This window comes from Triturus cristatus, chromosome 5_2 (genome assembly GCF_964204655.1).
Source record: "Triturus cristatus chromosome 5_2, aTriCri1.1, whole genome shotgun sequence".
Classification (NCBI taxonomy): Eukaryota; Metazoa; Chordata; class Amphibia; order Caudata; family Salamandridae; genus Triturus; species Triturus cristatus.
In genome coordinates, this window is record NC_140588.1 from 667,661,469 (window position 1) to 667,687,255 (window position 25,787).

The 25,787-nt window shown below is 42.0% G+C and overlaps 1 protein-coding gene across 4 annotated transcripts in view; it reads left to right on the top strand.

The window, feature by feature from the left end:
• Positions 1 to 25,787, top strand: part of DIAPH2 (diaphanous related formin 2) — a 3,515,124-nt gene that overhangs the window by 207,772 nt on the left and 3,281,565 nt on the right. For all 4 annotated transcript variants that reach the window (XM_085607750.1, XM_085607751.1, XM_085607752.1 and 1 more), the window contains one exon: positions 22,327 to 22,503. In XM_085607750.1, coding sequence (XP_085463876.1) covers positions 22,327 to 22,503 — 177 coding nt within the window. The remainder of the gene's footprint in view (positions 1 to 22,326; positions 22,504 to 25,787) is intronic.

A 25,787-nucleotide genomic window follows, 5' to 3' on the forward strand; every position in this document is an offset into this window, starting at 1 on the left:
TCTAGATTTAACATTTGCACAACTACGTTTCCTTCAACTAGGGCCAGCTCATTGAACCACCAAACAGTAAAATCCAGTTAGGGTTTTTGGATATAAAACATGATTATTTGTGGAAAAATTACATACAATAATTTGAAAGGTATTCATGTAAATATTTGTTTGACATTCTAAAAAGCATATGCAAAGATCTTTTTAAAAATTATTTTGCCATGGCATTAAAATGTCACAATTATTTATTTTTAAAGCACAATAATAATTCTACAGTTCAAATATTTTTCCAAATCTATTAAATATTTTCATGAAAAGCAACATCTAAAAATTAAGTTGACCTAAAAAAAGTAATATTTCAAATAAAACTTGATATTTTAAGTATATTGGGCATGGCTATAAATTATGTAATAGAGTGAGCCAGGAACTGTCCACCAAAAGATGAGTGAACCACGAATCTCTATTGAAGTAGAATATTTCTAACCCAGGGTTCCAGACATTCATCTCTGTGCTACATGCTCTTTTCACATTTCAAATATTCTTTAATGTAGGCTACGGATTCTCTGTTCCACAGATACTGAAAGTTTGCTTCTTTCATCCAGACTATAAATAGTTTCATTACCACCATCTTTTTTGCCTCATCGTCTAAATCTCATGTGATATTTCCATCTTCAATGAATTTATCAATTCTCAATTCAAAATATCAGGACAGTGGTACACTGATAGCCTAGCAGTTGTGGCTCCCTTTAATTTGCAAATAAAGGTCTTACTTTAAAGTTCTGCTTGCAATTACCAAGTACACAGCCCCAGTTCAAACTGGCTATATCATTGCACTAGATAGTGTCCAGAGTGCCCATTACAAAATCACACTTTCAAGAATCGCACAGTCAAGCTTGTTCTCCAGTACCAACATTTCACTTCCATATAAAAACACTGAAATTATCTTACTATCAATGGACTTTTTCATAAGGCCCCTAGATAAGCCACCAATCCAATACTTTAATGTATCCTATGAAGGCCAGAAGAGCTTTTGATTTAATTTGCTGAAAATGTAGCGCTTAAGACACTGATATTGTTAGTTGTCCACAATCTCAATTTTTTGTTTTACATAACCTCCATCGAAGATTACACATTCTTTTTACACAAACGCTTACTTTAGTTTTGTGTATGCTAATCGTGGCTTTATTTTATTACCAATATTTCTCTTTGATGTCAATGTGCCTATGTAACCTGATTTGGTTTTACATCAAAATAAATTATCAGCAAAGAGTAAACACTGTTTATTATTATGACCATGTGCCGGAGAGTAGCAGTTTTCCTGAATAACAAAATCTGATAGAACGCAATAAATAAGCTGAATAGGAATGGGCTAAAAGGCAACCGTTCATGCAGGGTCATTCTTAATCTGGATATTATTAGAGGGTCTCCATATGAAGAAGTAAGCCCATTTCTCACTATGGCACAGTTGTATCGCATCTAAAAGTCCTGCTAATGCATTCTATATCTCCAGCTTTTTCCAAATGAGAATGTGGACAACAGAGTTGAATGCCGCTCGTAAATCTGCAAAGCATCAAAACCTTTTTTTTCCAGAGTTGTCTGGATTGCATCCCATAGTACAATGCACTGGCCTATAGTTGCTTGATTGACCAGGAATTATTGGATTTCACGACTCATTAGATTCTTGTTGCGAGCTGCCTGTACAAATGTTTTAGAATATGACATTTTTCCTTGCATCTTCTGTGAACAGACCCGAACTCCCTTCCATTGAAGCCCTGCTCTGGCTTGCTTTTACAAAGAAGCAGTTGCTTTGAAGTGTGGTAATGCTCCAACCAGTATTATTGAGACAGAGTAGTATTGCCACAACTGTCCAACCGATTGTGAGTTTTGGGATGCAGAATTGCGACTGAATTGATGTTACCCCACTTATTGCTTCATGTTCTATTCAAATTGCTTTTTGCTGATGTATATGTGCCTGCATATACCAGACTTCTTGTAAAGTCATATCAGCTGAATACTGAGGTTTCTGATCAGAAACAGGATTTCCAGGCAACTTATAATCAGGCCATATGTTTGGTAATCCAACGTTGTTGTAAATCTAAAGTGCTGGCTAGGCATACTCATTAGCAGAAAGTCCATTATGGAACTCATTTTAGCACTACAGCAGAGCAAAATAACTCATTAGATCTAGTAAGGCCATCAAAACGAAGCTGTTGTTGTATTCCAAGTTATGGCAGCCCAAAGTATTCCATATTGTAATATAAAATGCAATCCCATTGTTCTGTTTTAAATCAATGTTCGCTAAAGTGATCAAGACTGTTAAAAGTATTGAATAGTATTTGTTATTTAAATATTTAGAAACAATTCCAAATATAGGTTTTTGCCTTATCTCTATTGTCAGTTGTGTTGCTTTCCTGACCAGCACATATAGCTTGGATCACCAGCAGAAGCTATTGCAGCCCCTCTAGTCTGTACTGTTGGTGATTCCTTTAGAGTGTCTTCAGGTGTGAGTCACTTATTTTCCTGACAAAACACATCATCCATATGCATTACAGTACCTATTGTGAAAAAAACAGTATAAGTAGAGACAAGACGGGAAATCCTGGGCCTGTCATGTATTGCATAATCAATAAAATAAACATTGGAATTCGTATTGGACATAACAGCAAACTATGCCTGTGTGCTGACATTTCAACTCAATAGAAACTAAAAGCATTACAGGTATCCATACTACACTTTTAAATTTGTTGGCAGCTAGTAATTGAGTGAGGGCTCAAAACACAACACATTGGAGAAACCAGTACATGTCACTTGCCTGCCAGCAAATAGGTACTCTGCAGGATACCTTTGTAATACAAAGGAAATTGAAAGCCTGCAATCCCAAAGCCTACCCACAAAGACAGCACTCGCCCATACAAAACCTCACAGTAGCCTGTGCACATCACATTCCTCCCTGCACACGGACAAACTGATCAGTGCTTCATGAGCACAACCTGCCAGGGCATCAAAAAGTGGGCACAGACAAGTGTATTTGCTGTTTGGGCCTCTTAGAAGTAGGAAAACCCCTTGGGCCCTAACGCCTTCCACTCCGATAGGCATTATACAACGTGTCTCATGTATTATGCACAAATTTCAATATTTGCTACTAAACTACTCCTCTATACACACCACATCTGTACAGCAAACTGAAGAAACCATATTCACATTACACTCATTAACACATGCAGATAGGAGCACAGACTACAGAGGAACCTATTAACACGCTGTCCCACGCAGGAAACCTATGACTATCCCATCCTTTTTCCCAAACTGGAAACACACTTACTCCTACCCTTGTCCGCAGTAAAGCTGTATAAATTCCAGGGTGGGAATTGACCTTGAAATTGCATTTGGATACACATATGAATGATCCCCTTACTTTTGCACTTAAGGCCTCCAAAGAATAGCCACTCACCCAGTCTTCCCTTTAAATTTTTTGAACTTCAGTGTTCCATTTGGATTCATTCAAACGTACTTTTAGCAACAAAGGGTTCCTAAACGTGTGCAAATAAATGTCCTGTTTGTAATCAATGCAGCACAAATAAATGATTTAATGCAAATTGTATTGCAAACAATAACCATTGTTTGAAAGGCAGTTCAAAATGTAGGTGCTCCTAGTGTAGATATAGTGCATGTGGCAGTGGTGAACAAATCATGTAGTGCACAGACAGTAATATAAAATAAGTCTTCAGTCACAGGGACACACATGGATCATGATCCGTACAAGTAACAGTTCAGGATCATTTAAGGTCCATGAATGAATGAGTGACCAAAACTATACAGTGTCAATGTTTCAACCCCAGTGCATGATTTAAACCGGTCTTTGTCAGACTGGCCCCAGTTGTGCTCTGGTGGTTCACTGACACACTTGAGAGAGCCTTCTGATTTATTGCAGCATTTGGATTAAGGTCTTAATAGTGCCTATGACATTTTCTTGGATGCATCTAGCTTTGTGCCAGATATTACAAACCAGGTTTCTGCCTGTCTCTTGTCCCGAGTAAGGCCCAGTTTATCCATCCTATATGTGGTGCATTGATTGCTTACATGGATGTTGATTTGCACTCGTTGAGGCACCCAAAATTGCTACAAGTCATACTGAAAGACACTGTACTTGCATATTTAATTGCCCAATTTCCTAGAAATGCAAGGTTTGACCCTTTGCATACTTCCAACTTACAAATAAATGTTACCATGTGAGGGGTGAGGGAGAACTCTTGTGCCGAGAGTTACCTAACATGCACCATTGCCCCTCACCATGCCCCCACCCCCTCTCAAAATAAAAGGTCGATGAGGCTGTTTTCAAACCTCTTGATGGACATTGGTTATTCACAGCCTCACAAAACAAGTGGAATAGCCACTTCATACTGTTGTGTCCAGCTTTGTTGCTACTATGTCATTTCGGCTCCTCTTCGGGTGATGTGTGGCAGCAAGTGATTTGGTAGTTCTGCTTCTGTTAATTTATGTAACAACTAAATTGGGAGAGCTTTCATTTTCACAAATCCAATTTGTTCAGTGAAAGGTAAAACCCTTCCAATTGTCATTGTGTGAATCAAGATTGACCCCCTTAAATGAATTTAGGTGTAACGGTATTTAAAATGCGATCAAGTTATAATAATCTACTGTGTTTATTGAAAGTGTCATGATAGTCTGAATGTGAATTTCAATAAAAGGACTAGTGTGTATTGCTGCAGCACAATTTCTGACCTGGAGAATTTAGCCTAATGGCACCATGTGCTGTGCGCATTTATTTGCACCATTTAAGAATTTCTGGTCTCCTTAAAATGATACCTATATTAAGTTCAAAACCAACCTAATTGCCCTTGTTCCTTTGAGTAGACCTTAAAAATGATCATGTTTCTTTGTCCATAAATGTTGTATTTGGATTCACTAAATGCATGAATTAAACACCCTTGATATGTCTTCGGTGTTTCAAAATGCACTTTAATCGTAGCATGTACATCCTCATGCAGAGACAGCACATTTTTGCCTATTTGTTTTACTAATTTCCTTTTTAATACCTTTTTTAGAATGACTTACTGTATTGTACACAATATTGTCTTCCTTCAAGTTTAATCATTTTGATTTAATCCTAATCTGTTAAATGGCCATGCAAATATGTAGATGTATTTACAGAGGGAGTTGATGCTTTGGTAATAGAAATACTTTGCTCTTCTGGTTGCTACAATTGTAATGTGAATCGCTGAATTATGCAAAGTGTTTTGAGAAAGGAACTGCATGTTTTGTGATGTTAAAGCTGGTGCTTGGGTGTGCTGCATGGCCAACTTCTTTATTTAAAATTATTTGCTAAAGGATGTAAAGAAATGTAGAAAGTCTTGTAATGAAGGGTTAGGATGCTGATCATAATTTCATGCATATGACAAAAATGTTTAAACTGGGGTGTCCTCTAGACCTGTGATTTGGAGGAGACTGCTGTTCACTTTTGAAGGTAGTGTTTATCTTGTTTATCTTACTACATTGTTTATTTAAGGAGTTAAGTCTTAATTTTATTTTGCTCCTGGGTACTGGAGTATTTAACATGTAACTCTTTCATAATTACATTAATCCCCTTGGTTGTTATGGACATGACCTCCCTGAACACAGCACAATCCATTGCCAACTCTTCCGCTTAGATTCCTACTCGAGTATTTTCACAGGAGGTCAATACCCTAGCAGGGATCCACTCACTAGGACCTCCGTCATGGACGGTTGCCTCTGCACCAAGGCTTTCTGCATCCCTGTTGGGTCACTTAGGAGGTTCATCTTCAGTCTACACACCAATGATCTTTTCATAGTGGGATCGGGCTGCACCCCTTCTTTTGGAGTTCAACTGTCTATCTGCCCCTCCCCCCGAGGGCAGGGTGGTGGCCCCACACCTTTACCCCTGGAGTTTTTCTGACTCAATGAGACACAGATTTGAGGATTTATCTCCAAACTGCTCATCCCAGAGAGGCAGAAAGCACACTATACTCCAGAGATAGCATTTTTTATTTCAAAGGAGACCTGACCTGTCTTGGCAACTGGCCGCAACACCCCACCCGAGGCCAGATTAAAAGGTTTAAATCCAATCTGTCCCATGGGATTGCCCCCAATCTTTCCCTGGAGGGTAGAAAGGGCATTAGATTCCAGGAGAATAATACATTAAAAAAATATGGTGGGTGAGGCCAGTCACACAAACTTTGGGCCCTAAAAAGGCTTACTGCTTCTGTTCCCCGGAAGTAGACGATTTTCACCCAATTTCTTCTCACCCCAGAGGAGAGAAATCATACTAGATGTCAGGAGAGCGTGGTTGCCCTATCCTAGCATCGGTTTACCCCCTAACTCTGGGCTTAGGGGAGTATTTCTGCCCCTCCCACACCACCCCTTGTGTGAATCACTTTTTGGGTGCCCAACAAAAAAGAAAGGTGGGCAGAAAGCTCACAAAACACAAAAAAATAATACATTTTAAAAATTAGGAGGGAGGTGGAAGGTTAGCCAGCCCTCCCATCAGGCTTTCCCTAAAACTGAGGCCCAGGACAGTTTTTTGTCCCTCTAGAGCTCAGCGCCCGAATACTCCAGTCAACCATCATAGTTAGTGAGAAGAAATACGAATTTCTTTGAGTATAGTTTTGTAATATGGGACAGCATTCTGCTTCTCCTAGATCTGGAAAACTATCCAGTGCACAAGGGATGGGCTTGATGCATGCATAGCCAAATACCATAGCCACCCACATACCCATAATAATTGAAATTTACAGGAAACAACTAGATGTTTCCATGTTTCACTTTGGGCCCTTTAATGTCTGGTGTGATAGGCCTACTTGCAGGTGTGGTACCTTTTTATCAGAATCCAGATTAAGTTGAGCATTTGTTATTGTTATGTTGATTGAATTTCTCTTTGTTTCCCAAATTTAAGTGAGTGTGCACAAATAACGTTATGTAAAACACCCTAAAAAATAACAGGATATTATTGGTGAACCCCAAATTGAGAGAGATGCAAAAAAATATTTTCTAAACTCAAATTCCTAGTTGTACTTAACAAATGCGTAATTTTCTCCTTACCTATTGTTTCATTCATTAAATGTTATTTTATGTATTGATGCATGGTTAAAACACAATAAAACAAATAATTATAAGCAGTAGCTTGGTTGATGACTGGGTATAGCATATATTTTGCAACCAGCCAATATTATATATCTCTACTACTGGAAGAGTCCGGCAACATAACAGTATATTACATTTGTCGATAGCCCATCAGTGCAAAAAGTTGCAGATTAAATTATTATCTATTTTTGCTATTTAGTTTCACTCTTTTTTAGATTCTTTGATTAACCAAAGTCATCTCATCAGATGACCCTTTGCTGAATCCACAATATTGGCTACTTTTTAGAAATGTCATGTTGCTGAATTCCACCATGGATTTCAGACCTCTTTACCATCAAACAGCAAATATGTATGAACCACAAAAATACCTCCTGCAAACAACTTAGAAAATTGCAACATCTCTAGAGTGAAAAAAAGAATAATTGCTTTACAACTCTACCTTTTTCTGAAAGCTGTGATTAGGATAATCTTCTATTTTGTTGATGCCATTAAAAAAAGAAAAACACTTCTGACTGCATTTTTTTTAAAACAGAAAACGTTGACCTTTCAGCAATTTTCTCAGCATCCTCCAGGTAAAAACACAACCTTATATATCTGTGGAAAAAGATAAGAATTTGGCCTGGATAAAATTTTCAGAAAAGAAGTAATGAAGGCTTAACCACTAACAGCCCCAAATGTGAAACAGGGCTCTGTACTGATGGGATGGTTTTTGGGGGGAAGGGGCTGGTCGATAGCAACAAATTGGTTAAAGAACTGCAAAAAATATATAATGATGGTAAAATATAGAATAAACTACATATTGGGTAAGGTATAAGAAAATATCACAGTCCCAGGAACATACTTTATAGCTCAATTAGTTTAAGTGGGTTGTTAGGTCAGATTTCCGAAAGTCAAAACGATGGGCTTAATTCTATTGTTAGGTGGTTTACAGCATCATGTGCAAGTCGCACCACTGGACAGCCGCGGTCAGTAGTAGGAGTAACTGCAGGGCGGTGACGTGGGGAGGGGCAGGGTGGGGGGTAGTAAACTATGGATTACGGAGATTTACAGGTAAGTTAACATATAAAATAATAAAACGAATTTCGTTGCGTGCACTGCATCCCCAAATGCAATGCAGTGCACGCAACGAAATTCGTTTTATTAATTTATATGTTAATTTACCTGTAAATCTCCGTAATCCATAGTTTACTACCCCCCACCCTGCCCCTCCCCCTCCCCACGTCACCGCCCTGCAGTTACTCCTACTACCGACCGCGCCTGCCACTGGAGTGTTTTTCCGGGCAAGAGCTGTTCTGAATTCGCTTATTTTTTGCTCAATCGAGTTTTGACTTCTGAGATTTGCAACCGTTGCTTCCTGGACTTAAAAGCAACTGCTTGATGTTTCCTAATAAAATTACCTTTTAATATATTGGCTGTTTATTTGACTTGACCAACTCCGTCTTTTTGCCGGTCTACCCACTACTTGATGGACGATGTTACATTTACATTATGCCGATGTCATGCCCAACAATGGAATGCTGATCACATCATGAACGTCTTACATTTCTAGATTTATCAATGTATTTGATAATCTAGGCATCAAGCACAGTGACACACTTTCTTGTCGTGTTTCTCATGGGATAGACCAGTAGAGGACATTGATGCAGCAGGAAAAAGATAGGTTTTAGAAGTTCGTGCTGGAGCATCTGTCTAATGCACTATTCATGGTTTGGCGATGAAATCATGCAAAGTAACAAAGGAATATGATAGAAGAGAGCACACAGGACAATGACAAGTTTCCATTTGCATTCCTAGGGAGATTGATAAAACATGGTGGATATAGCACCGAGGTCAATATGAAGGACAGATATGTGTGGCTACATTTAAACGAGAAACATTCAGAATCCAAATTACAAAATACTTTGGGCCTTATTAAAAGTGACCCTAATACAGTTGTATTAATAACTCATTACTAGAGTTAATGATTCCATTGGTGCTATTACTTCCATAAATGTAGAATTAATGAGGATTTCAGGATGAGCCCTGAGAATACCCCAAAAATTAGGAATTCCTAGTCCGAGTCCCAAAATCCTCATTTTTATCTGGACTTTCACCCAGAAAATTAGGCTACTTTCAATGTCAAAATCTTCTGGTGAATGCTTACAACTTTGCCACATTCCCATGGATCTCACAACTCCAGTGGGACTTTAACTGTCTTTATGACCCATTGAATTCAAAAGGATTTCGTAATGAGGGCTCTAGCACATGGATCTGTTACAACTTCAAATTAGAAGGCGTTCAACTGATTGGCCGTCTTTGTATGTAGAAGAATAGCTATGTTCTTTTTTCAGGGTATTGATGATAATAGCTTTTTTTAAACTGGTCTAGTATATTATTAAGAAGGGCAAAGTTTCATATAATTTATATGGTCACTAAAAAGAACATATTTCTTGACAAATGATTCCTCGTTATTTATTAATTATTGTATTTTCCAGGAATCCCAACACACAATTATCTTTTGTATTCAATAAATGTTCTATATAAATGTAGGAAATTTTTTTTTGTCAATTTTGCTATTGTTTACATTCAGTTTCTTCCTCTGTGTCCAATTTGCAGAAGTATATATTGACTTCATAGGGGGATAGTGTAATCTCACATTTCACAGAGATAGATTGCTACTCGAACACATGTAATTCAGTGAGCTCTTTCCACTGAACGGCCAGAAAGGTTTTCCCAGAAAATGCAAAGAATTGCTTACTATAATGTTGTTTTTGGGCACACAATCCAACAATGCAGTGAAGCAAAATGCTTGTCTTCTGCCAAAATTAAACTTTTCTTCTGTCCAATGCTAGGACGGTATAAAAGAAGAATATTATAATACAATGGGAGATGTTAAGATTACATTGTTGACTAATTGGGTGGGCGCAAAACAAGTGCATTGACACTATAAGAAATAGAGTGAAACATTGTGCAAGATACAATTATTTGTCTACTTAAAAATGTAAGTCAAAGACTTTGATCGTGATTTGCTTTGCAAATAGTGAGATGGTGTTCTTATAGTGTAATGATTAAAAAAGTAACACATATGAAAATGTCAAATAAAGATGAAAACATGAGAAACTCCTTGGAGGTTGTGGGGTCTTGCAAGTTAACAATAGCAGAACCTTTTTGGCTATTGATAAACTCTGTAGAGCTATGATGTAATGGATAGAGTGTATTGCAGTGAAGGTTGCTTTAGAATTTTGAGTTCCAAGCATCGCGTGTGGTGTACTCATTTACGGGTACCCCTGCTGGGAAGTCACTACAAATGGCAACGAGATAGGGGTTAAGTAACCCAACGATTGACAGTGATCTCTCATAGAGTTTGCTGTGGTCTAGGCAAACTGCTCATGCGTGCCACGTGTGCGGTCGTCAAAGTACTGAATCGATGTTTAATGCATGTGGAGTCAAGGCGCAGTTCCAACCGCTGTGAAGCAGTTGAAAACAAAAGCATTTACATAGAATCTACACGTCATTGGTCGAGAACCTGTTGGTCAGGCCATGCATAAAAGTACCATGCCATTACGCCACATTCAGTCATACATAATGATTAACATTGAGGTTACAAGTGCTTCTAGGTAGAGATCAACCGGTGTGAAGAAAAGTATAAAGCGACAGACAAGTGCAAGCGAACACAGTGGTTGAAAGCTGACAATCGCATATAGTTAATGTACTTACTGAAGCCTTAAAAAAGGAAGAGTTCTATGACTTCAGCGGCGGTCAAAGATACCCTAGAAGTAGTATAGTATTTGTGCTTACTCATCTGTCCAATACCTGTACTGGCATACCACCAAAGGTGCTGGGTGGCGGTTCAGAACAACGCCAAAGTTTTCCATGCAGGTGAAGGGCTCCCATGGAGTCTAAAAGAGAGGTCACAATTCCACAGACTGTCCATGATGACCCAGAGGTCAGCACATCACAGAGTCTTAGAGACGGTATGGATGACTCTGGTCCTAACGGGGCAGATGGTGTCAGAGGGAACACCACCATTAGTGTCACCCATAACCACATTTGGTTACAATGCTGCAGCTTTCTTGAAACCACCGTCATCATTCGATACTGCCAAAAAGCACAATATTGTCGACCGATGGACTACGTGGATAGAGACGTTTGAAGATTTCATTGATGCACTTGAAGAGACCGATAACAAAAAGATGATCAAATACCTCAAAAATCTTGCAGGTGATGGCGTAAAGGAAGTCATAATGATAATGCCACAAACTGACGAAGAAATCACATACAGTCAGACTAAAGAAACCTTGAATCTCAAGTTTAATCCAATGTCAGATTTTGACTATGAAAGATATATTTTCTGTCAAGAATGACAGAAAGTTGGCACAAGCATCAATTCATTTGTAGAGACTTGCCCTAATCGTAAAGTCCAATTTTTTTTGTTTTTAAACATTTTTATTGACATTTTGAATAATATAGACATGGATCGCAATGAGACATACTTGTATAATACATATATGCTGTCGAACAACACTATATAGGATGCGCTTATTGTACTTTAACATCATGAGGTTTTCAACACTCATCTGCTTGTGGGAAGTTGACATACATTATGTCATTACCCCCGGAGTTTGTTCTAGTCCAATTATTCACTGGTTTCAGACAAGGAATCTTCAATTGGGGGTTCACATATATTTCCACGGTAGTTGTTCCATCCCCCCCATATCCGCGTCCATTTTTTGGGGCACCCTCTGTGAACATATACTGATTTCTCCACTATCATTACATTATCCATGTCTTTACACCATTGGTGAAGGGCGGGAGTCTGTCTGGATCCCCAGTGTCGTGCAATGTTGCGCTTTGCCAGCATCATGCCTAGTGCTACCCAGTCCTGTGCTGTGTGGTTGAGATCTGTAGGCTCCCATTTATTAAGGCGACATCTTTTTGGTTCTGGGAGAAGCGAAATCTTCGTGATCTGTAAAAGTGTGCGCAAAACCGCCCGCCAATAACTTACGATCTCCGGGCAAAGCCAGAGGGTATGGAGAAAAGCGCCCTCCTCCCCACACTGTCGAAGGCAGAGCAGTGTGTCCATCCGGTTAATTTTGTGTAAAAGCGTCCGAGTGTAGTAGGTGCGGTGTAAGATTTTCAACTGCACCAATTTAAGTTTGGACGATATTGCCACCTCCTTAGGGGACGCAAGCGCTCCATACCATTCTGTGTCATCCATTTCGCCTACTTCCAATTCTCATTTGGTTTTAAGGGCTGCAGTAGGCTCTGAATGGTTATTTAATATTTTCCAATAAATGCGGGATATGGCTGTTTTGTGGAGGTGATCTGTAAGGAGTCTATCTTCCAGCGGTGAATGCTCAGCAAGCTGCGACCCCGGTGGAATCAGTGCCATGAGTGAGTGCCTGATTTGCATATAGCGAAACATTTCCGTTGTTGCCAGGCCATACTTGACCTGTCATTGGGCGAATGTAATCACTTCTCCTTTCTTCCACAGATCTCCCACCCACGATATTCCTATCAGGTCCCATTGTCAAAACCCTTTGGTGTTGCGCAGGGTGCCTAATATTTTTGTGTCCCATAATGGCATGGCCTGTGTTATCACTCCCTCCCATCCAAGTGCTTGTTGCGCCTCAAACCAAATTCGGATAGTGTGTCCCGTTGGACCTGTGTGGTCCATCCTCCTACTCTTATTATATAATGCGTCCATAATTCCCGCTGGTCCCAGGAGATGTCTGTCCATGCGAAATGCAGGATCAGTTTGGGGGACGTGGAGCCATTGATTTATGATTATGAGCTGTGATGCCCAATAGTATATTTTGATGTTGGGGAGGGCGATGCCTCCGTGATACCAGCTTCGTGTCAGTTTATGCATTGCTATACCTGGTGTTTTCCCATCCCATAGGAGACTAGTCACTTCTGCATTTATTGCTGTAAAATATGTCGGAGTAACCGGAAACGGGGTGTTTTGCAGTGCATAAAGGAACCTGGGGAGCGCCATCATTTTGAAGAAGGCTGCTCTCCCCAGAAGTGTTAGAGGTAACGTACGCCAATGCTTGACGTCACGACAAAAGCGTTTTAGGGGCTGCTTGAGATTTTCAGCAATGAATCGTGTTTTGTTGTGTGTAATGTATATCCCTAGATATTTAAAGCCATTATCTGCTATCCGACATCCCCGTGGAAGCCGCGGTGGGGAGCCGTGTAGCACATAGAGGAGTGACTTTGACCAGTTTATAGTATATCTGGAGACTCGTCCATACGATGTACAGATATCCAGCAGACAATTAATGTCTCCGCATATAACGAGATGCGGCCCTCCCATCCCATGGCCCATTTTAACCCTCTGATAACCGGGTCTTGAGGTATCCAAGCAACCAACGGCTCCAGCACCAGCGCAAAGAGGAGCGGCGACAAAGGTCAGCCCTGTTGCGTCCCCCTACCCAATGGGAAGTCTGATGATATATGGCCATTTACTACAACCTGCGCCAATGGCTGTGTATATAGTAACTGAACCCATGCGCAGAACCTGGGACCGAATCCCAGGTGTCGGAGGACCGCAAATAAGAATGGCCATTCGACGAGGTCGAACGCGATTCGTGCATCCAGTGAGAGAATAACCGCATCTTCCTCTATAGTAGAGCGGCGTGCCACAACACCATGCAGTCCTCTCAAATTAAGGGCAGTGTTCCAGTTCGGCATAAATCCAGACTGATCCGGGTGAATCACCATGGTTAAGTGCGGCTGTAATCTCATGGCTAGTGTCTTTGCCAGTATTTTCGCTTCAGGGTTAATTAAGGAAATCGGCCTATATGACATACAGTCATGCAGCGGTTTGCCAGGTTTATGTATCGCCACTATGGTAGCCAGGCGTTGATCTCTGGGCAGGGTTCCCTTCTCTAAACTTTCTGTGTACATATTCAATAAGTGTTGTACGATGTGAGGTGCCGCTTTCTTATAGAACTCTACCGGAATTCCATTTGGCCCTAGGGCCTTTCCTGTGTGCAGTGCGCCTATTGCCAGCGCTAGCTCTTCTGGCGTTAGGTCTGTTTCTAGAGCCGCAGCTGCTTCAGGGGTCAGTGTGGGCATGGTTATATCTTTGAGAAAGTCCAAATTCTCAATTATCGTGGTTGTTGCCGACGGGGTGTATATTTTCTCGTAGTGCTTCGCTAGTGCCTCCGTTATTTGCTGGGGCTCTGCCGTTAATTTCCTATCTCCTAACTGGATCTGTGCCACCCAGTTGGTAGCCCGTTCTTTCTTAGCAAGCCATGCTAAGAGCTTGCCCGCTTTGTCTCCCTGCTCATAGATAGTGTGATGCGTTTTGGTGAGTCTAGCTTTCGCCTCTTCCCAGACGTAGGTCTTATACTCCTGTTGTGCCAATTATACCCTATACGTCGTGTCTTCCCCTGTGTGGAGTGCATGTTCCGCCTCCGCTAGGCACACTTCCTGCTCTAAACTATCAATTTGGTGTTTCTGATTCTGTTTATGTCCTGTCACTAGGGAAATTGCTTGTCCTCGAAGTACTGTTTTGTAGGCCTCCCACAGTGTCGTCGGGGATGTGAAGTTTATTGGTTTTATATAAAGTAGTTTTTTGTCGTTTTAAGGAGAGCTTTACCAATCTTACGGATTTTAAGGTATCCGGGGTGAAGCGGGGATACCCTGCGCCTCCTCAGGGTGGAGGTTGCATATGTGATGAGTACCGGAGAGTGGTCTGATATGCCCCAGGCTAAATGCATGATATCTGTCACCCCCATCAGTCCTGTAGCCAACGTAAGGATGTAATCTAATCTGGAGAGACTATTATGTACCCCGGAATGGAATGTGTATTGTTGTTCTGTCGGGTGTCTGGTCCTCCATACATCAATCAATGCGAGCGCCTCTATAAATTCCACAAGTTTCAGATTTGTGTTGCTGGTATCTCTAGGGGGCTTCCTGTCTATGGAAGCGTCCATGGTCGTGTTAAAATCACCCCCTATTACTAGTTCTCCCTGCCGGAGTGCAAGTAGGAACTTCCCTAAGGCCGGGAAAGTCGTCTGATGTAATGTTGGAGGGATGTAAACTGTCAACAGGTTATAGATTTTACCGTCCCATTGACATGTTATGGCAGCAAATCGTCCTTGGTCATCTTTTCGGAACCCGGTTATTATCAATGGGAAACGTTTATTTACTAGGAACCCCACCCCTCGCGATCCAGAAGTAAAATCCTAATGTACTATCATCTTAAATCCCATTCTATCTAAAGCTTTGCAAGCAGACCCCATTAAATGTGATTCTTGGTGAAGCGCTACAGCAAGACCCTTACATTTGATACATTGTAGGACCAAACCCCGTATTATTTTATCTCCCAGGCCATTCACATTCCACGACAGTACTTTAAATGGGAAGTCAGATGGCCATGAGACCTGCTGCTGGGGGTCTGAGTCACCAATTACAGTGTCTAAGTGTGTCCTATCTGTCATCAACCTTGATGAAGCGTCTAGTCCTCCAACCATGCCCCACTGTGCTAATGTCAGATACAATCCCTGATTCTGCATAGTGTGTCAACATTGAACTTGAAACTTTGAAAATCCCCTTAATCTGTACCCATACACCCACCCTCCTCCATGCCTCCCTGCACAGCGGATTTAAAACTACCCGCCACCTCAACTCAGCAGAGTGCTTTATCCCCATAACTTTGTACTTGCGTAAGGGGGAAGAGTCACTTCCGCGCTGTCAGTCCAGTCCCCAAAGAGTTCGTATATCGTGTGCGATCACACTGTATTTTTAAAGTGTTAAGGCTTGGCCATCTGGTACTGATTGAAACATTGGTCAGGGTCTGTAGTGAGAGTCCACCAGTGCAAAGGCGCCAAAATCGTCAAATCAGTCTGAATTCCCATTGGCATTTTGTTGTGTCCCCATTGCTGCTTCTAGTTCTGTTCTATTTTGCGGCGCTGGCATCCTGGCTTGTTGCTTTTGTCGGAAATCCCTGTCTCCTAGTGCTTCCCGCTGGTCGCCAGCCCTCCAGCCATTCCAAAGCTTCCTCAGGTGTCTCAAAAAAACAAGTTTTTCCCTCCGCTTCCACTCTCAATTTTGCTGGCTAGAGCATTGCATACTTAAGTTCACGGTTGCGGAGTTCTCGTTTTACTTCCATGAAGTTACCGCGCTGTTTTGTCACTGCCGCAGTGTAGTCCGGGTATAGGGTTACATTGCTGTTTTGGAGGAGCTATGCGCGCTGTCTGAAGAATAGTATCCCGGTCGCGGAAGTTGAAGACGTGCGCCAAGATCGGTCTTGGAGGGGCTCCAGGCCGGGGCTTTCCTCCGGGCACCCTGTGTGCTCTCTCCACCGAAAAGAAGCTGGATAGGCCATGTGGTTGCAGCTGGTTTTTAATAAGGTCTTTGACAAAAAGGTCCAGGGCCGGCCCTTTCACGCTCTCCGGTACACCCACGAGGTGTACATTATTCCATCTGGATCTACCTTCCTGATCGTCCAGCTTCTCTACTAGTTGCTTCTGTGTCTGCTCCAATGCCAGTGTTCTCTTTTGCAGTGCTGCCGTGTCCATGGAGAGAGCCGACGTGGTGGTTTCTACCTCTGTCATTCGTGTACTTATTTCGGAGACGTCTGCCCGCAGTAGAGAAATATCCGTCAAGACAGTTCCTATGGATGCCTGCATCTGAGAAGGTACGGCAAACACGTAATGAAGGGTAATCTCTATCGGATTGTCAGGCGGCGTGCCTGTGCCGCCGTCTGCAGGGGGAGACGGTGTGTCCGCTTTCTCTCTTTGGTATGCATACTTGTCGAGTTTAATATTGGGCACTGTACGTTGCCCCCTACCTCCCATGGCAGCCGAGACAGAAGGCGGCGCAACCAGGTACCCGGGGGGAACGAAAGACAAGGGGGGTACTAGTAATCGCTGCTGCCTGCCACGGAAGTATTGTCCACGTGCTGCCTTTCGGTTTTCCTGGACCCTGTTGTGGGTCTCGCACACCAGTTCAATCGCTCATTGGTCTGGCGGGGCCAGTAGGGAATTCGGTATTTGGTTGCTTCGTGTCCCAGATGACGCCCCGTTAAGTGTGCTGTTGGGTCTCACTCATACCTCCTGCACTGTGTTCAAAGCAAGTGGATCCGTCACAGTTCCACTCTCCCCACTGTATCCCAGACAATCACCGGACTCACGTGTAGGCCGTGCTGGGCGTTCCCATCAGCCTTATCTTTCCGCCGTATTAATCAGGATAGGTCGTAAGGCCGTCCGCTGTGGACCAGCCCTGGTGCAATGCAGTGGGGGCTTTCCAGACTATTGCTCTATTTCCGCTTCACCTGTACCGCAATCCTCTAGTTCAGAGCGATCTAGTCCTGCATACGTCTGCCGGACTACAGGGGAACGTCACAGTGCTTTTATCTCACGCTGGTCCCTTTAAATAACAGCCGGGCACAGTCACAAAGCAGCTCTCTGATGGCAGCGGGAGCACCCACGGTCATTGCACGGACCCGAGAGCAGGCCGATCCCCCACAGCCGGTCCCGGACTCATGCAAGGTCGCGGCTCTTCCGCCGGCTCCAGGCCGTGCCGTGGTCAGCTCTGCGCCGCTATCTCCTGATCTAGGGCGGGCAGCCAGGGCGGTAGGGGAGGCCGGTTGCCGGAGAGTCTCTCCTATATGTTATCCCCACAGCCCGCCACCGTCCGCCGTCATCGGCCGGTCCTCGGTGTTGTAATTCAATAGCTGTCTCCTCCCCCGATGTGGCACCCTTACGAAGCCGCCAGACTGCTCACCGTCCGAGTGGGTAGATTTTGGCCAGCAGGTGTCAAAGCCTCTCTGCGGCGTCCGCAGTTGGGGAGGGTCCTCAGCATGGACCTCAGCGCAGATCAGCCCCCACTCAGTCGGCCTTGGATTCACGCGAGGACCCGGTTTTTTCACACACGCTGGGCCTCCGTGACTCCACTTCAGCAAATTTCTCTCCCGTCTGTCACCCAGGATCCGGGTCGCCGGCGATCATTCCACCAGCATTATCGGGCCACAGCACATGATTTGGGTGTGATCGCACATCGTATATATGCCAGGATTCATTGGGGATGGTTCTAAGGGCGTGGAGTCGTCCTAGGCTGCGACCATCTTCGTTGGCTGCTAGCCACGCCCCCCACTCCCCCCCCAAGTCCAATTAATTTAATGATGAAGAAGCTTGTCCGATTTCTTCTGAAGGAGAATGCTGAGAGAAACTCTGAGTTTGGAATGAGTCTTCAGGGCTACTAGACCTGAAGAGCATGCTGATTGACAAGCTGCAGTCATAGAGCCTGGAGGTGCCCAGAATGAATCAGTCACAAGGACACAAGGTGATGACTAAACGTAAAAAGAAATTCTGTTTCAGATGTGGATTTTCGTTTCCACACAAAGACAAAGGTCCCGCCATTGGACAGATATGTAAGGGCTGTGGAAAGGATGGTGCTTAAAGCAAAGGGAAAAACAATTGCCTCAAGGTGCAAAGACAAAACGGCTAGTGGAACATTCCAGAAGGATTGTTTGACATGCACCCACAAGGCCCAAAGGCAAGTGAATTACCAGAGACTCTTATCACTTTCGGCGTATGATTCATAGTTCACCAGATCTCCATGCTGAAGGAGAGACTGACTGTGAAGCACCCATGTCAAACAATTACAGAACCAAAGAGATTCATTGATGGGATTTAAATGTATATATGTTTACATGTTTTGTAAAATTGTTATGTTTCCATTTAACAGAGGAGGAAATTTAGTGTCTTGCAAGTTAACAATGAGGGAAACATTTTGGTTTCTAATGAACTCCATAGAGCTATTACATAATGGATAGAGTGTATTGCAGCAAAGGTTACTTTAGAATGTTGAGATTGCAGGTATACACAGACGAATAAAGACATGTGATACCAAGCTCAGTGTATGGCATAGTCAATTTCGGGTAGCCCTTCTGGGAAGGCGCTACAGTGGTGACAAGAAAAAAGCATGTTTAAAATTGAAAAAAGATCCCACAGAATGCGCCTCCTATTGCCCAACTCCCTAATAAATTTTGGTAGCCAAATTCTAGCCAAACTACTTTCTACCAGATTCTCACTATTGCTGGATGACATACTCTTACCAGTACAATCCGGCTTCATCCCGCATAGATCAACCGCCCTAAACCTCCGGACTGTTTTTTCAATGATTAATAGGATAGAACCGATGGTCCCAGCGGCGTTGGGTCTTCTAGACGCGGAGAAGGACTTTGACTCTTTGGAGTGGCCATCCCTCACTGCCAAGCTTCGCAAACTTGGCATCCCAGCAAGCTTTATTGCTTTACTCACGCTGCTGTATCCGTCTCCTACTGCTTGACTCCGAGTGAACGGATCACTGTCGTCCCCAATCCCGTTCTCCAGTTGCACTCGCCAGGGATTTCCCCTTTCTGCTTTGGTTTTCATTATAGCCATAGATCTCTCTGGGTAAGGTATCTACAAGATATACACATGTTTCGTGGTCTTCAATTACAGTCAGGGCCCATGCTGATGTCTATGTACGCAGATGACATCCTGCTTTTTATTTGACACCCCAGCACCAATCTACAGCCTCTGATCGATGAAATCTGTTGCTTTGGCGACATGTCCGGGCTGCGTATTAACTGGGACAAGTCAGAAATGTTCCCAGTCACTGACTCAGCTAACCAGGGTGGAACTGACCTACCTCTCTGATGGGCGACAGAAACTACCAAATATCTAGGTATTATTTCACAAAGAAATAAGGAACAAGTCATACGTCTTAATTATGGACCACCCATAGAACAACTCACCACACAGATCAAGAGATGGATCCAATTACCGATTGTTATGGCCAGTCGTATTGCCCTCATTAAAATGAATGTCCTCCCCCATTTTTTTTTATTAAGTCATTTCACACAGCTGCGGGGCCTGCTTACACGTTTGGTCTGGGCAGGACGTAGACCATAGTTGGCATGGGACACCTTAACACTTCCTTATGAACGTGGGGGATTTGCGGTCCCAGATTTACACCTTGGTTGCGCAGGCCCAGTTTGCCCGACATTGGTTTTACCCAGACGCCCACATCCCATATACCAAGCCCGAATGAGATTTGCCGCTCCCACCCCACTAGGTTCACTATTACCCCTAGGCATGCCGCTCAACCCAAACAACATACAACCCCTATCTACCACCTTGGCGCAAGCTGAGCTTGCTATTAGGTACAGGCTCCTTATATTCACCTAACATTTCACTGCAACAAAATCCATTCCTGCTGCTCACCTCTGAAACGATTGTACAGAGCACTCTTAGTAAGCTAAAGTTCTGCACTATTGGCTCACTCTTCCCAGATGGGCAGGCAATAGCCATGTCGGACTTGCTCACACAAGCTGAAATGTCATACATGGGCAAAAATATAGCGACCAGACAGATTGGTGCCCTCTGCTCGGCCACCCCTTCATTAACCTCTCCCCCTGAAGAGTTTGCACTGCTCATGCTGCTAATAGCTGATAAAGACAGGGCACATTTGGTCACCAAGCTGTACCGGACGTGTATGGTGCTCAAACAAGTGCAAGACTGGGGAGTAAGACGTCGCCGGGAGGAAGATCTAGGTCAGCCACTGACGGACAAGGAATGGGCTTACTGTCATGAACAAAGAGGGTATCCCCCAACCATAGACATAAACTGCTTCATTTTAAGTTTATACACCGGATTTACATTGCCCCACGGCATCTGGCCATGTATGACCCATCCAAATCATCCAATTGTCCAAAATGTCAAGCCTTCGAAGCTGACTTTTCACACATGACTTGGACGTGTCACCCGGTGGCGGTATATTGGGCGGATGTGTTCCAAACGCTATCTACTACACTCTCCATGCAGCTCCTTCCCTCTCCAAAGTTAGCTTGGCTGGGCATAGTTAGTGATGTGAAACTCTGCTACTGCAGATTTCTCACAGTAGCTCTGTTGCTGGCGAAAAGAGAGCTAGCGCTCTCATGGGGCGCCAAACACCACCCTAAGCAGGAGGCATGTCTACGAAGCATGACATACTGTAATATGCAAACTGAAATATACTCTATGCTCCTGCCCCCAACCTCGTGACCCAGGGACATTTGGCATGTTTACCGCTGTTACTTACAATCGGTCCACCAGACCTCGCCGACCCTCTCTCCCACACAGCAGCCAGTACCGGAGGGATTCTCATCTACGACCTCTTTACACCCGTCTTCGGGAATGGCACACTAGGCATGCACATATTTCCTGCCACTCCAGACACGATATAGGCTCTTTCTACAAGTTAAGTACACTGCGGGAAATATCACAGAGACAGATTGGCACATCTCCAAAGTAACCGATACGTTGGAAAGTACAGAATGCATTAGTGGACCTCTCCCCCATTTTCTTCCTGCCTCTGTATTTTTTCCCTCCCCCTCCTAATTTGTTTTGGTACTTTTGTTAATTATTCAATATTGTTATACGGAAGGTTTGTGCTCCTTCAGGAGAATGATGCTGACAATCATGTTTCCTTTTCTTTTGTTTTGCTGTTTTATGTATATGTGTCATTATATTATAAAAAAGTTTTTAAAAAAAATGAAAAAAAGAAACCTGAAACAGTTGAAATTATAAAATGTTTTCTTGGTAAACAACAAAAATGTAAAACAGTCACTCCTCTTGCTGATCTCACTAGTCAGCATGACGGAAATTAAGGTTAAAGTACATACTCTATATATCGTAATGCTGAAAAAACTTTCAGAATCAGCAGTGTACCGGCGAGTAGGGCACCACCATAATAAAGCATGCCAACCGTACGTTATATGACATAAAGAAGAAAGCCCAGTCTTCCATTCTTTTGTTTTAATTTATTTTTAACACAACCTGGCAGCACTTTGAGTAAAGTAGGCTTACACCACAGACCATGCTGTAGTCTACAGGTAGGTGATCGTTCTGTGTCCGCAGAGGTTTTTTGCAGAAGCCATGACTTCCCCATGCTGCTGTGTCTTTGTTCACCCTGTCACAACGTTCTGCTATGTCCCCCTTTAAAAAAGTAAATATGTCTCTTAGAAGTATGACCATAGTGTAAATCTGCAAAGAAGAATGTGCAAATATTTTATTAATTCTACTTTTAGTTGAATTCAGTTGTGATGAGCTTGATTTCGATTTTGTTGACACAAAAACTTTGTAGTTCTCTCGTGATGAAATTCAATCAATTTTTCTTTTTTTCAGACTTCTAGCTATCAAATAAGTGTCATGGATAGCAAGGCTCTCACTAATAGACACTTTGTTCCTTTTTCACATTCAGCGAGGCAGAATAACAAGTTTAAGGAAAGTAACCAGCAAAAAGGAAAAGCCCCTGATTCAACATGCTATTGATCCACAATCATCTGCAGCCGACTTCCCGGTGCCCCAGCCCCTGTATGATGAGCGCTACAAGAACCTGTCGGAGAAAGAAATCATGGATCTGTTTGAAAAAATGATGGTAAGGGTCAGCCTACCACATTCGTCATATTGTGATGAACTGTTGAGCTACATATAAAGAGATTGTTACGTATGGCATTTATTTCATTTATTCTTCGCTGGAAATTACAGAGGGATGAGAAAGATATTCAAAATGTGTTAACATTTATATGTCTATCAGAATAGATGTTCAAATGGGGGGGTTGTAGGGTGCACATCTTTTTCTTCTAGTTTATTTAAAGATTTCATTTTTGTCCGTAATTATCCTGGTTTGCGTGCTTGTCGGTGAGATGCCATACCCAAAAGGCACCCGTATTTGTAACGACATGGATAGAAGAGGCAACATCTTGCCCCAAACCGACCGCACAGCAATAATGCGCCACTCGGGCAGACAGTTCATGTTCTTCATCCATTTTTTAACCAATGTTTAACCACGTAATCCATTCTCTGGATGTTTTTCTTTAATTCAACATTTTCTTCAATCCACACGTGGGATATTGTGCCGTTTTCAAGTTTCTAATGTAAAAGCTGTGCCCGTCCGGACCTCTTGCTCAAACACAAGTGCAAGAATTCGCCCAAAGCAGCGTTTATTATGAAAGACCAATGTATTCCGGGCCCCAAGTGCCCTTCATCAGGGTGCGCTGCTTCAAACGCTCACGCTAATACGTCACCATCTTAGTTTCAGTAAATGTTATCAGAATAGTTCATCTGGTACTTAACACCAGGTCTTATTTGGGGAAAATACCTACAAATACATCAAGGAATACACCCCATCATTTCTGCACACTTCAAATACTAAGTTAATTGGGCAATTGGACAGTCATTTTCTGTTGTAGATGGAACCCAGGAGCACATTGGTTTTAGGGGTATTAGAGCAATACATACTATACACTGGAACGTGTGTTCATGGCTTAATTTCTAGTGTCTTCATACTATCAGTTTGTGGATCTCAGTATAAGAGCATCAATCTCTTTTTCTATGTTCATCCCAAGCCATTTGTTTTTGCTATAGATATCTTGTTTAACTCAGTACTAGCTAAGACTACTAATCAGGCCTCAAACACATATTCTGCTATCCCTGCAAAACAAATTGGATCATTTTGAAGAACTATTAAGCATTGGAATGCAGAGAAATATATTATTGTTGGTGAGAGGATCCTCACCAATCATTGATGGGCGTGTTCTTTAATACCCTGCTCTAAAGAGGTCTTTAGCTACACATGCAACATCCCGATGGATCCCGAGCCACTCTTTCCCTAACTTGTCAGCAACATAAGGGTGTATATCAGCCAAGTTGCAAAGGCCATTGCATTGTGAAATTTAATCTGGTGCTTATGTAAAGCGCTTTGATACCTTTGGGACAAGTTCACACTTTATAAAAAAATTAAGAAATTTAGAATAGGCTGGACTTAATCAGCTGTGAAACGAGGTCCCAAACCACCATATATCCTACAAAAGAACCCCAAGAAACGTACAATTCAAAAAAATGCCAAACTCAGTAAGTCTGGATAGCATTTCCAGCTATAAGCCTGTACTACTGCCAATACACATCACAAATTTTAACTTTTTGTCTTCACTTTAATGCATCATGATCTCTACTATGCATCTGGTTGCTTGGTGCATGGCTTAGTAGTTGGAGTGTGACAATTTGAACTTCAGATCTACTGAGCAATAGAAATGTGTTTTAGCAACAAGTATATTCTGCAGCCTTTCAAAATGTGTCTCATTTAACATGCACTTCTAAGACATTTTAACATTGATAAATTCGGCAGTAGTAGACAAAGGGACAGCAATCAATCTGGATGAGTCACATTTTCATGTGAAAGTCATTGCTAAACTCAGCAGAAATGGCTAATTCACTCAGACTCAAGAGCTGAACCATACTATGGTAACTGGGAGTCATGGACATTAATATTTGCTATTATGAGAATGGGTAGATCAAGTCAAGTCAATCAATATTCATTCAGATAAAAGGATATCCTTAAAAAAGTCATAAAAACAGTACCAAAAGATTGAGAAACACTTTAAATCATTTCTCAGTATATGAAGAAAAGCTGAAAAAAGATTTAAAACGAGTTGATTTCAAACTATATATTGATCTCTTAAAAATCATGTAAAAAATATTCATATCTCTTGTGAATATCTAAAACATCTTACTTCATACAGTAGTTACTTTGTTTAAGCTATACATAAGTCTACCGATAATCACAATAATAGTATTCATATCTCATATCTCTCATAAATAACTAAAGCATCTCTCTTTGTAGCGTATATCATCATGACTCATCCTCATATGTTAATACTTCAAGGTATGAAAGGCTTTTTCTTCTAGACATGGCAGTTATAATAAAAGTAGCTACAGAGTAACATAGGTCCGCATTTCCTAATGAGCAAATATATACTTAAAAGCTTCTTGATAATGAGCATAGTTTCCTGTAACAAACAGGGGTTGTGGTATTTGCTTTCTTACGTCTTTGTAAAATTTACAGAGCAAGATAAAATATATAACTGATTGATTAGAAGTGCCATCACATGGACATTTGGGAAGAGCCTGTGACCATACCCTCATTTTAGGAAATGCTACTTTAAAGTACAATGTGCCTAAACACAATCCTGTAAAATAGAATCTATGTTGCGTATTTTCTACAATTTATAAATAATTTTGGATTCCTCCTTTTATAGGGGCTGAGCAATAACGTACATAGAGCCTACTGTTCTCTCATTTATCCCTGTCTGCCTCTCTATTCCGATTAAAATAGTTTTTAATTCCTTCTTGCTATACCGCAAGATACTAGTGGGGTCCTCCATACTAAAGTTTGTATCCACTGTTATTAACATGCTTTTAATATAAAATGTATATCATGCAAGTTAAAATGAATCTCCTAATTTGAGTTTGCAACCACCTATTTGGGGTACAAACTACATGTTTGTCTTGCATATGTACACATGTTTGTATAGCCCTACCTTGTGGGTATCAATTTATCCTGCTGGGATTCAGACCTGCAATGTGTAAGTGAGACACATATTTCACTATCAGATGCATTAGCTAATAGAGTTAGCTTAACTGTTACAAATGTGGGTGAGGAACTAAAATTGAGTGGCCTAAATCTCATAGCACAGCAGTTCTGAATAAAACTGATACTCTGAACAATCACAAATAACATTATGTAGTATGCTTTGAATGCTGACTCTTTTCTCCCATTTTTCTATCTAGCTATCAGGTTTGTACAGCTGTTGTAAGGGAAGAATTGCTATGCATGTTATTATTTAAGCTGGTACTAAAATGTATTTCCAAAGTACACACTGA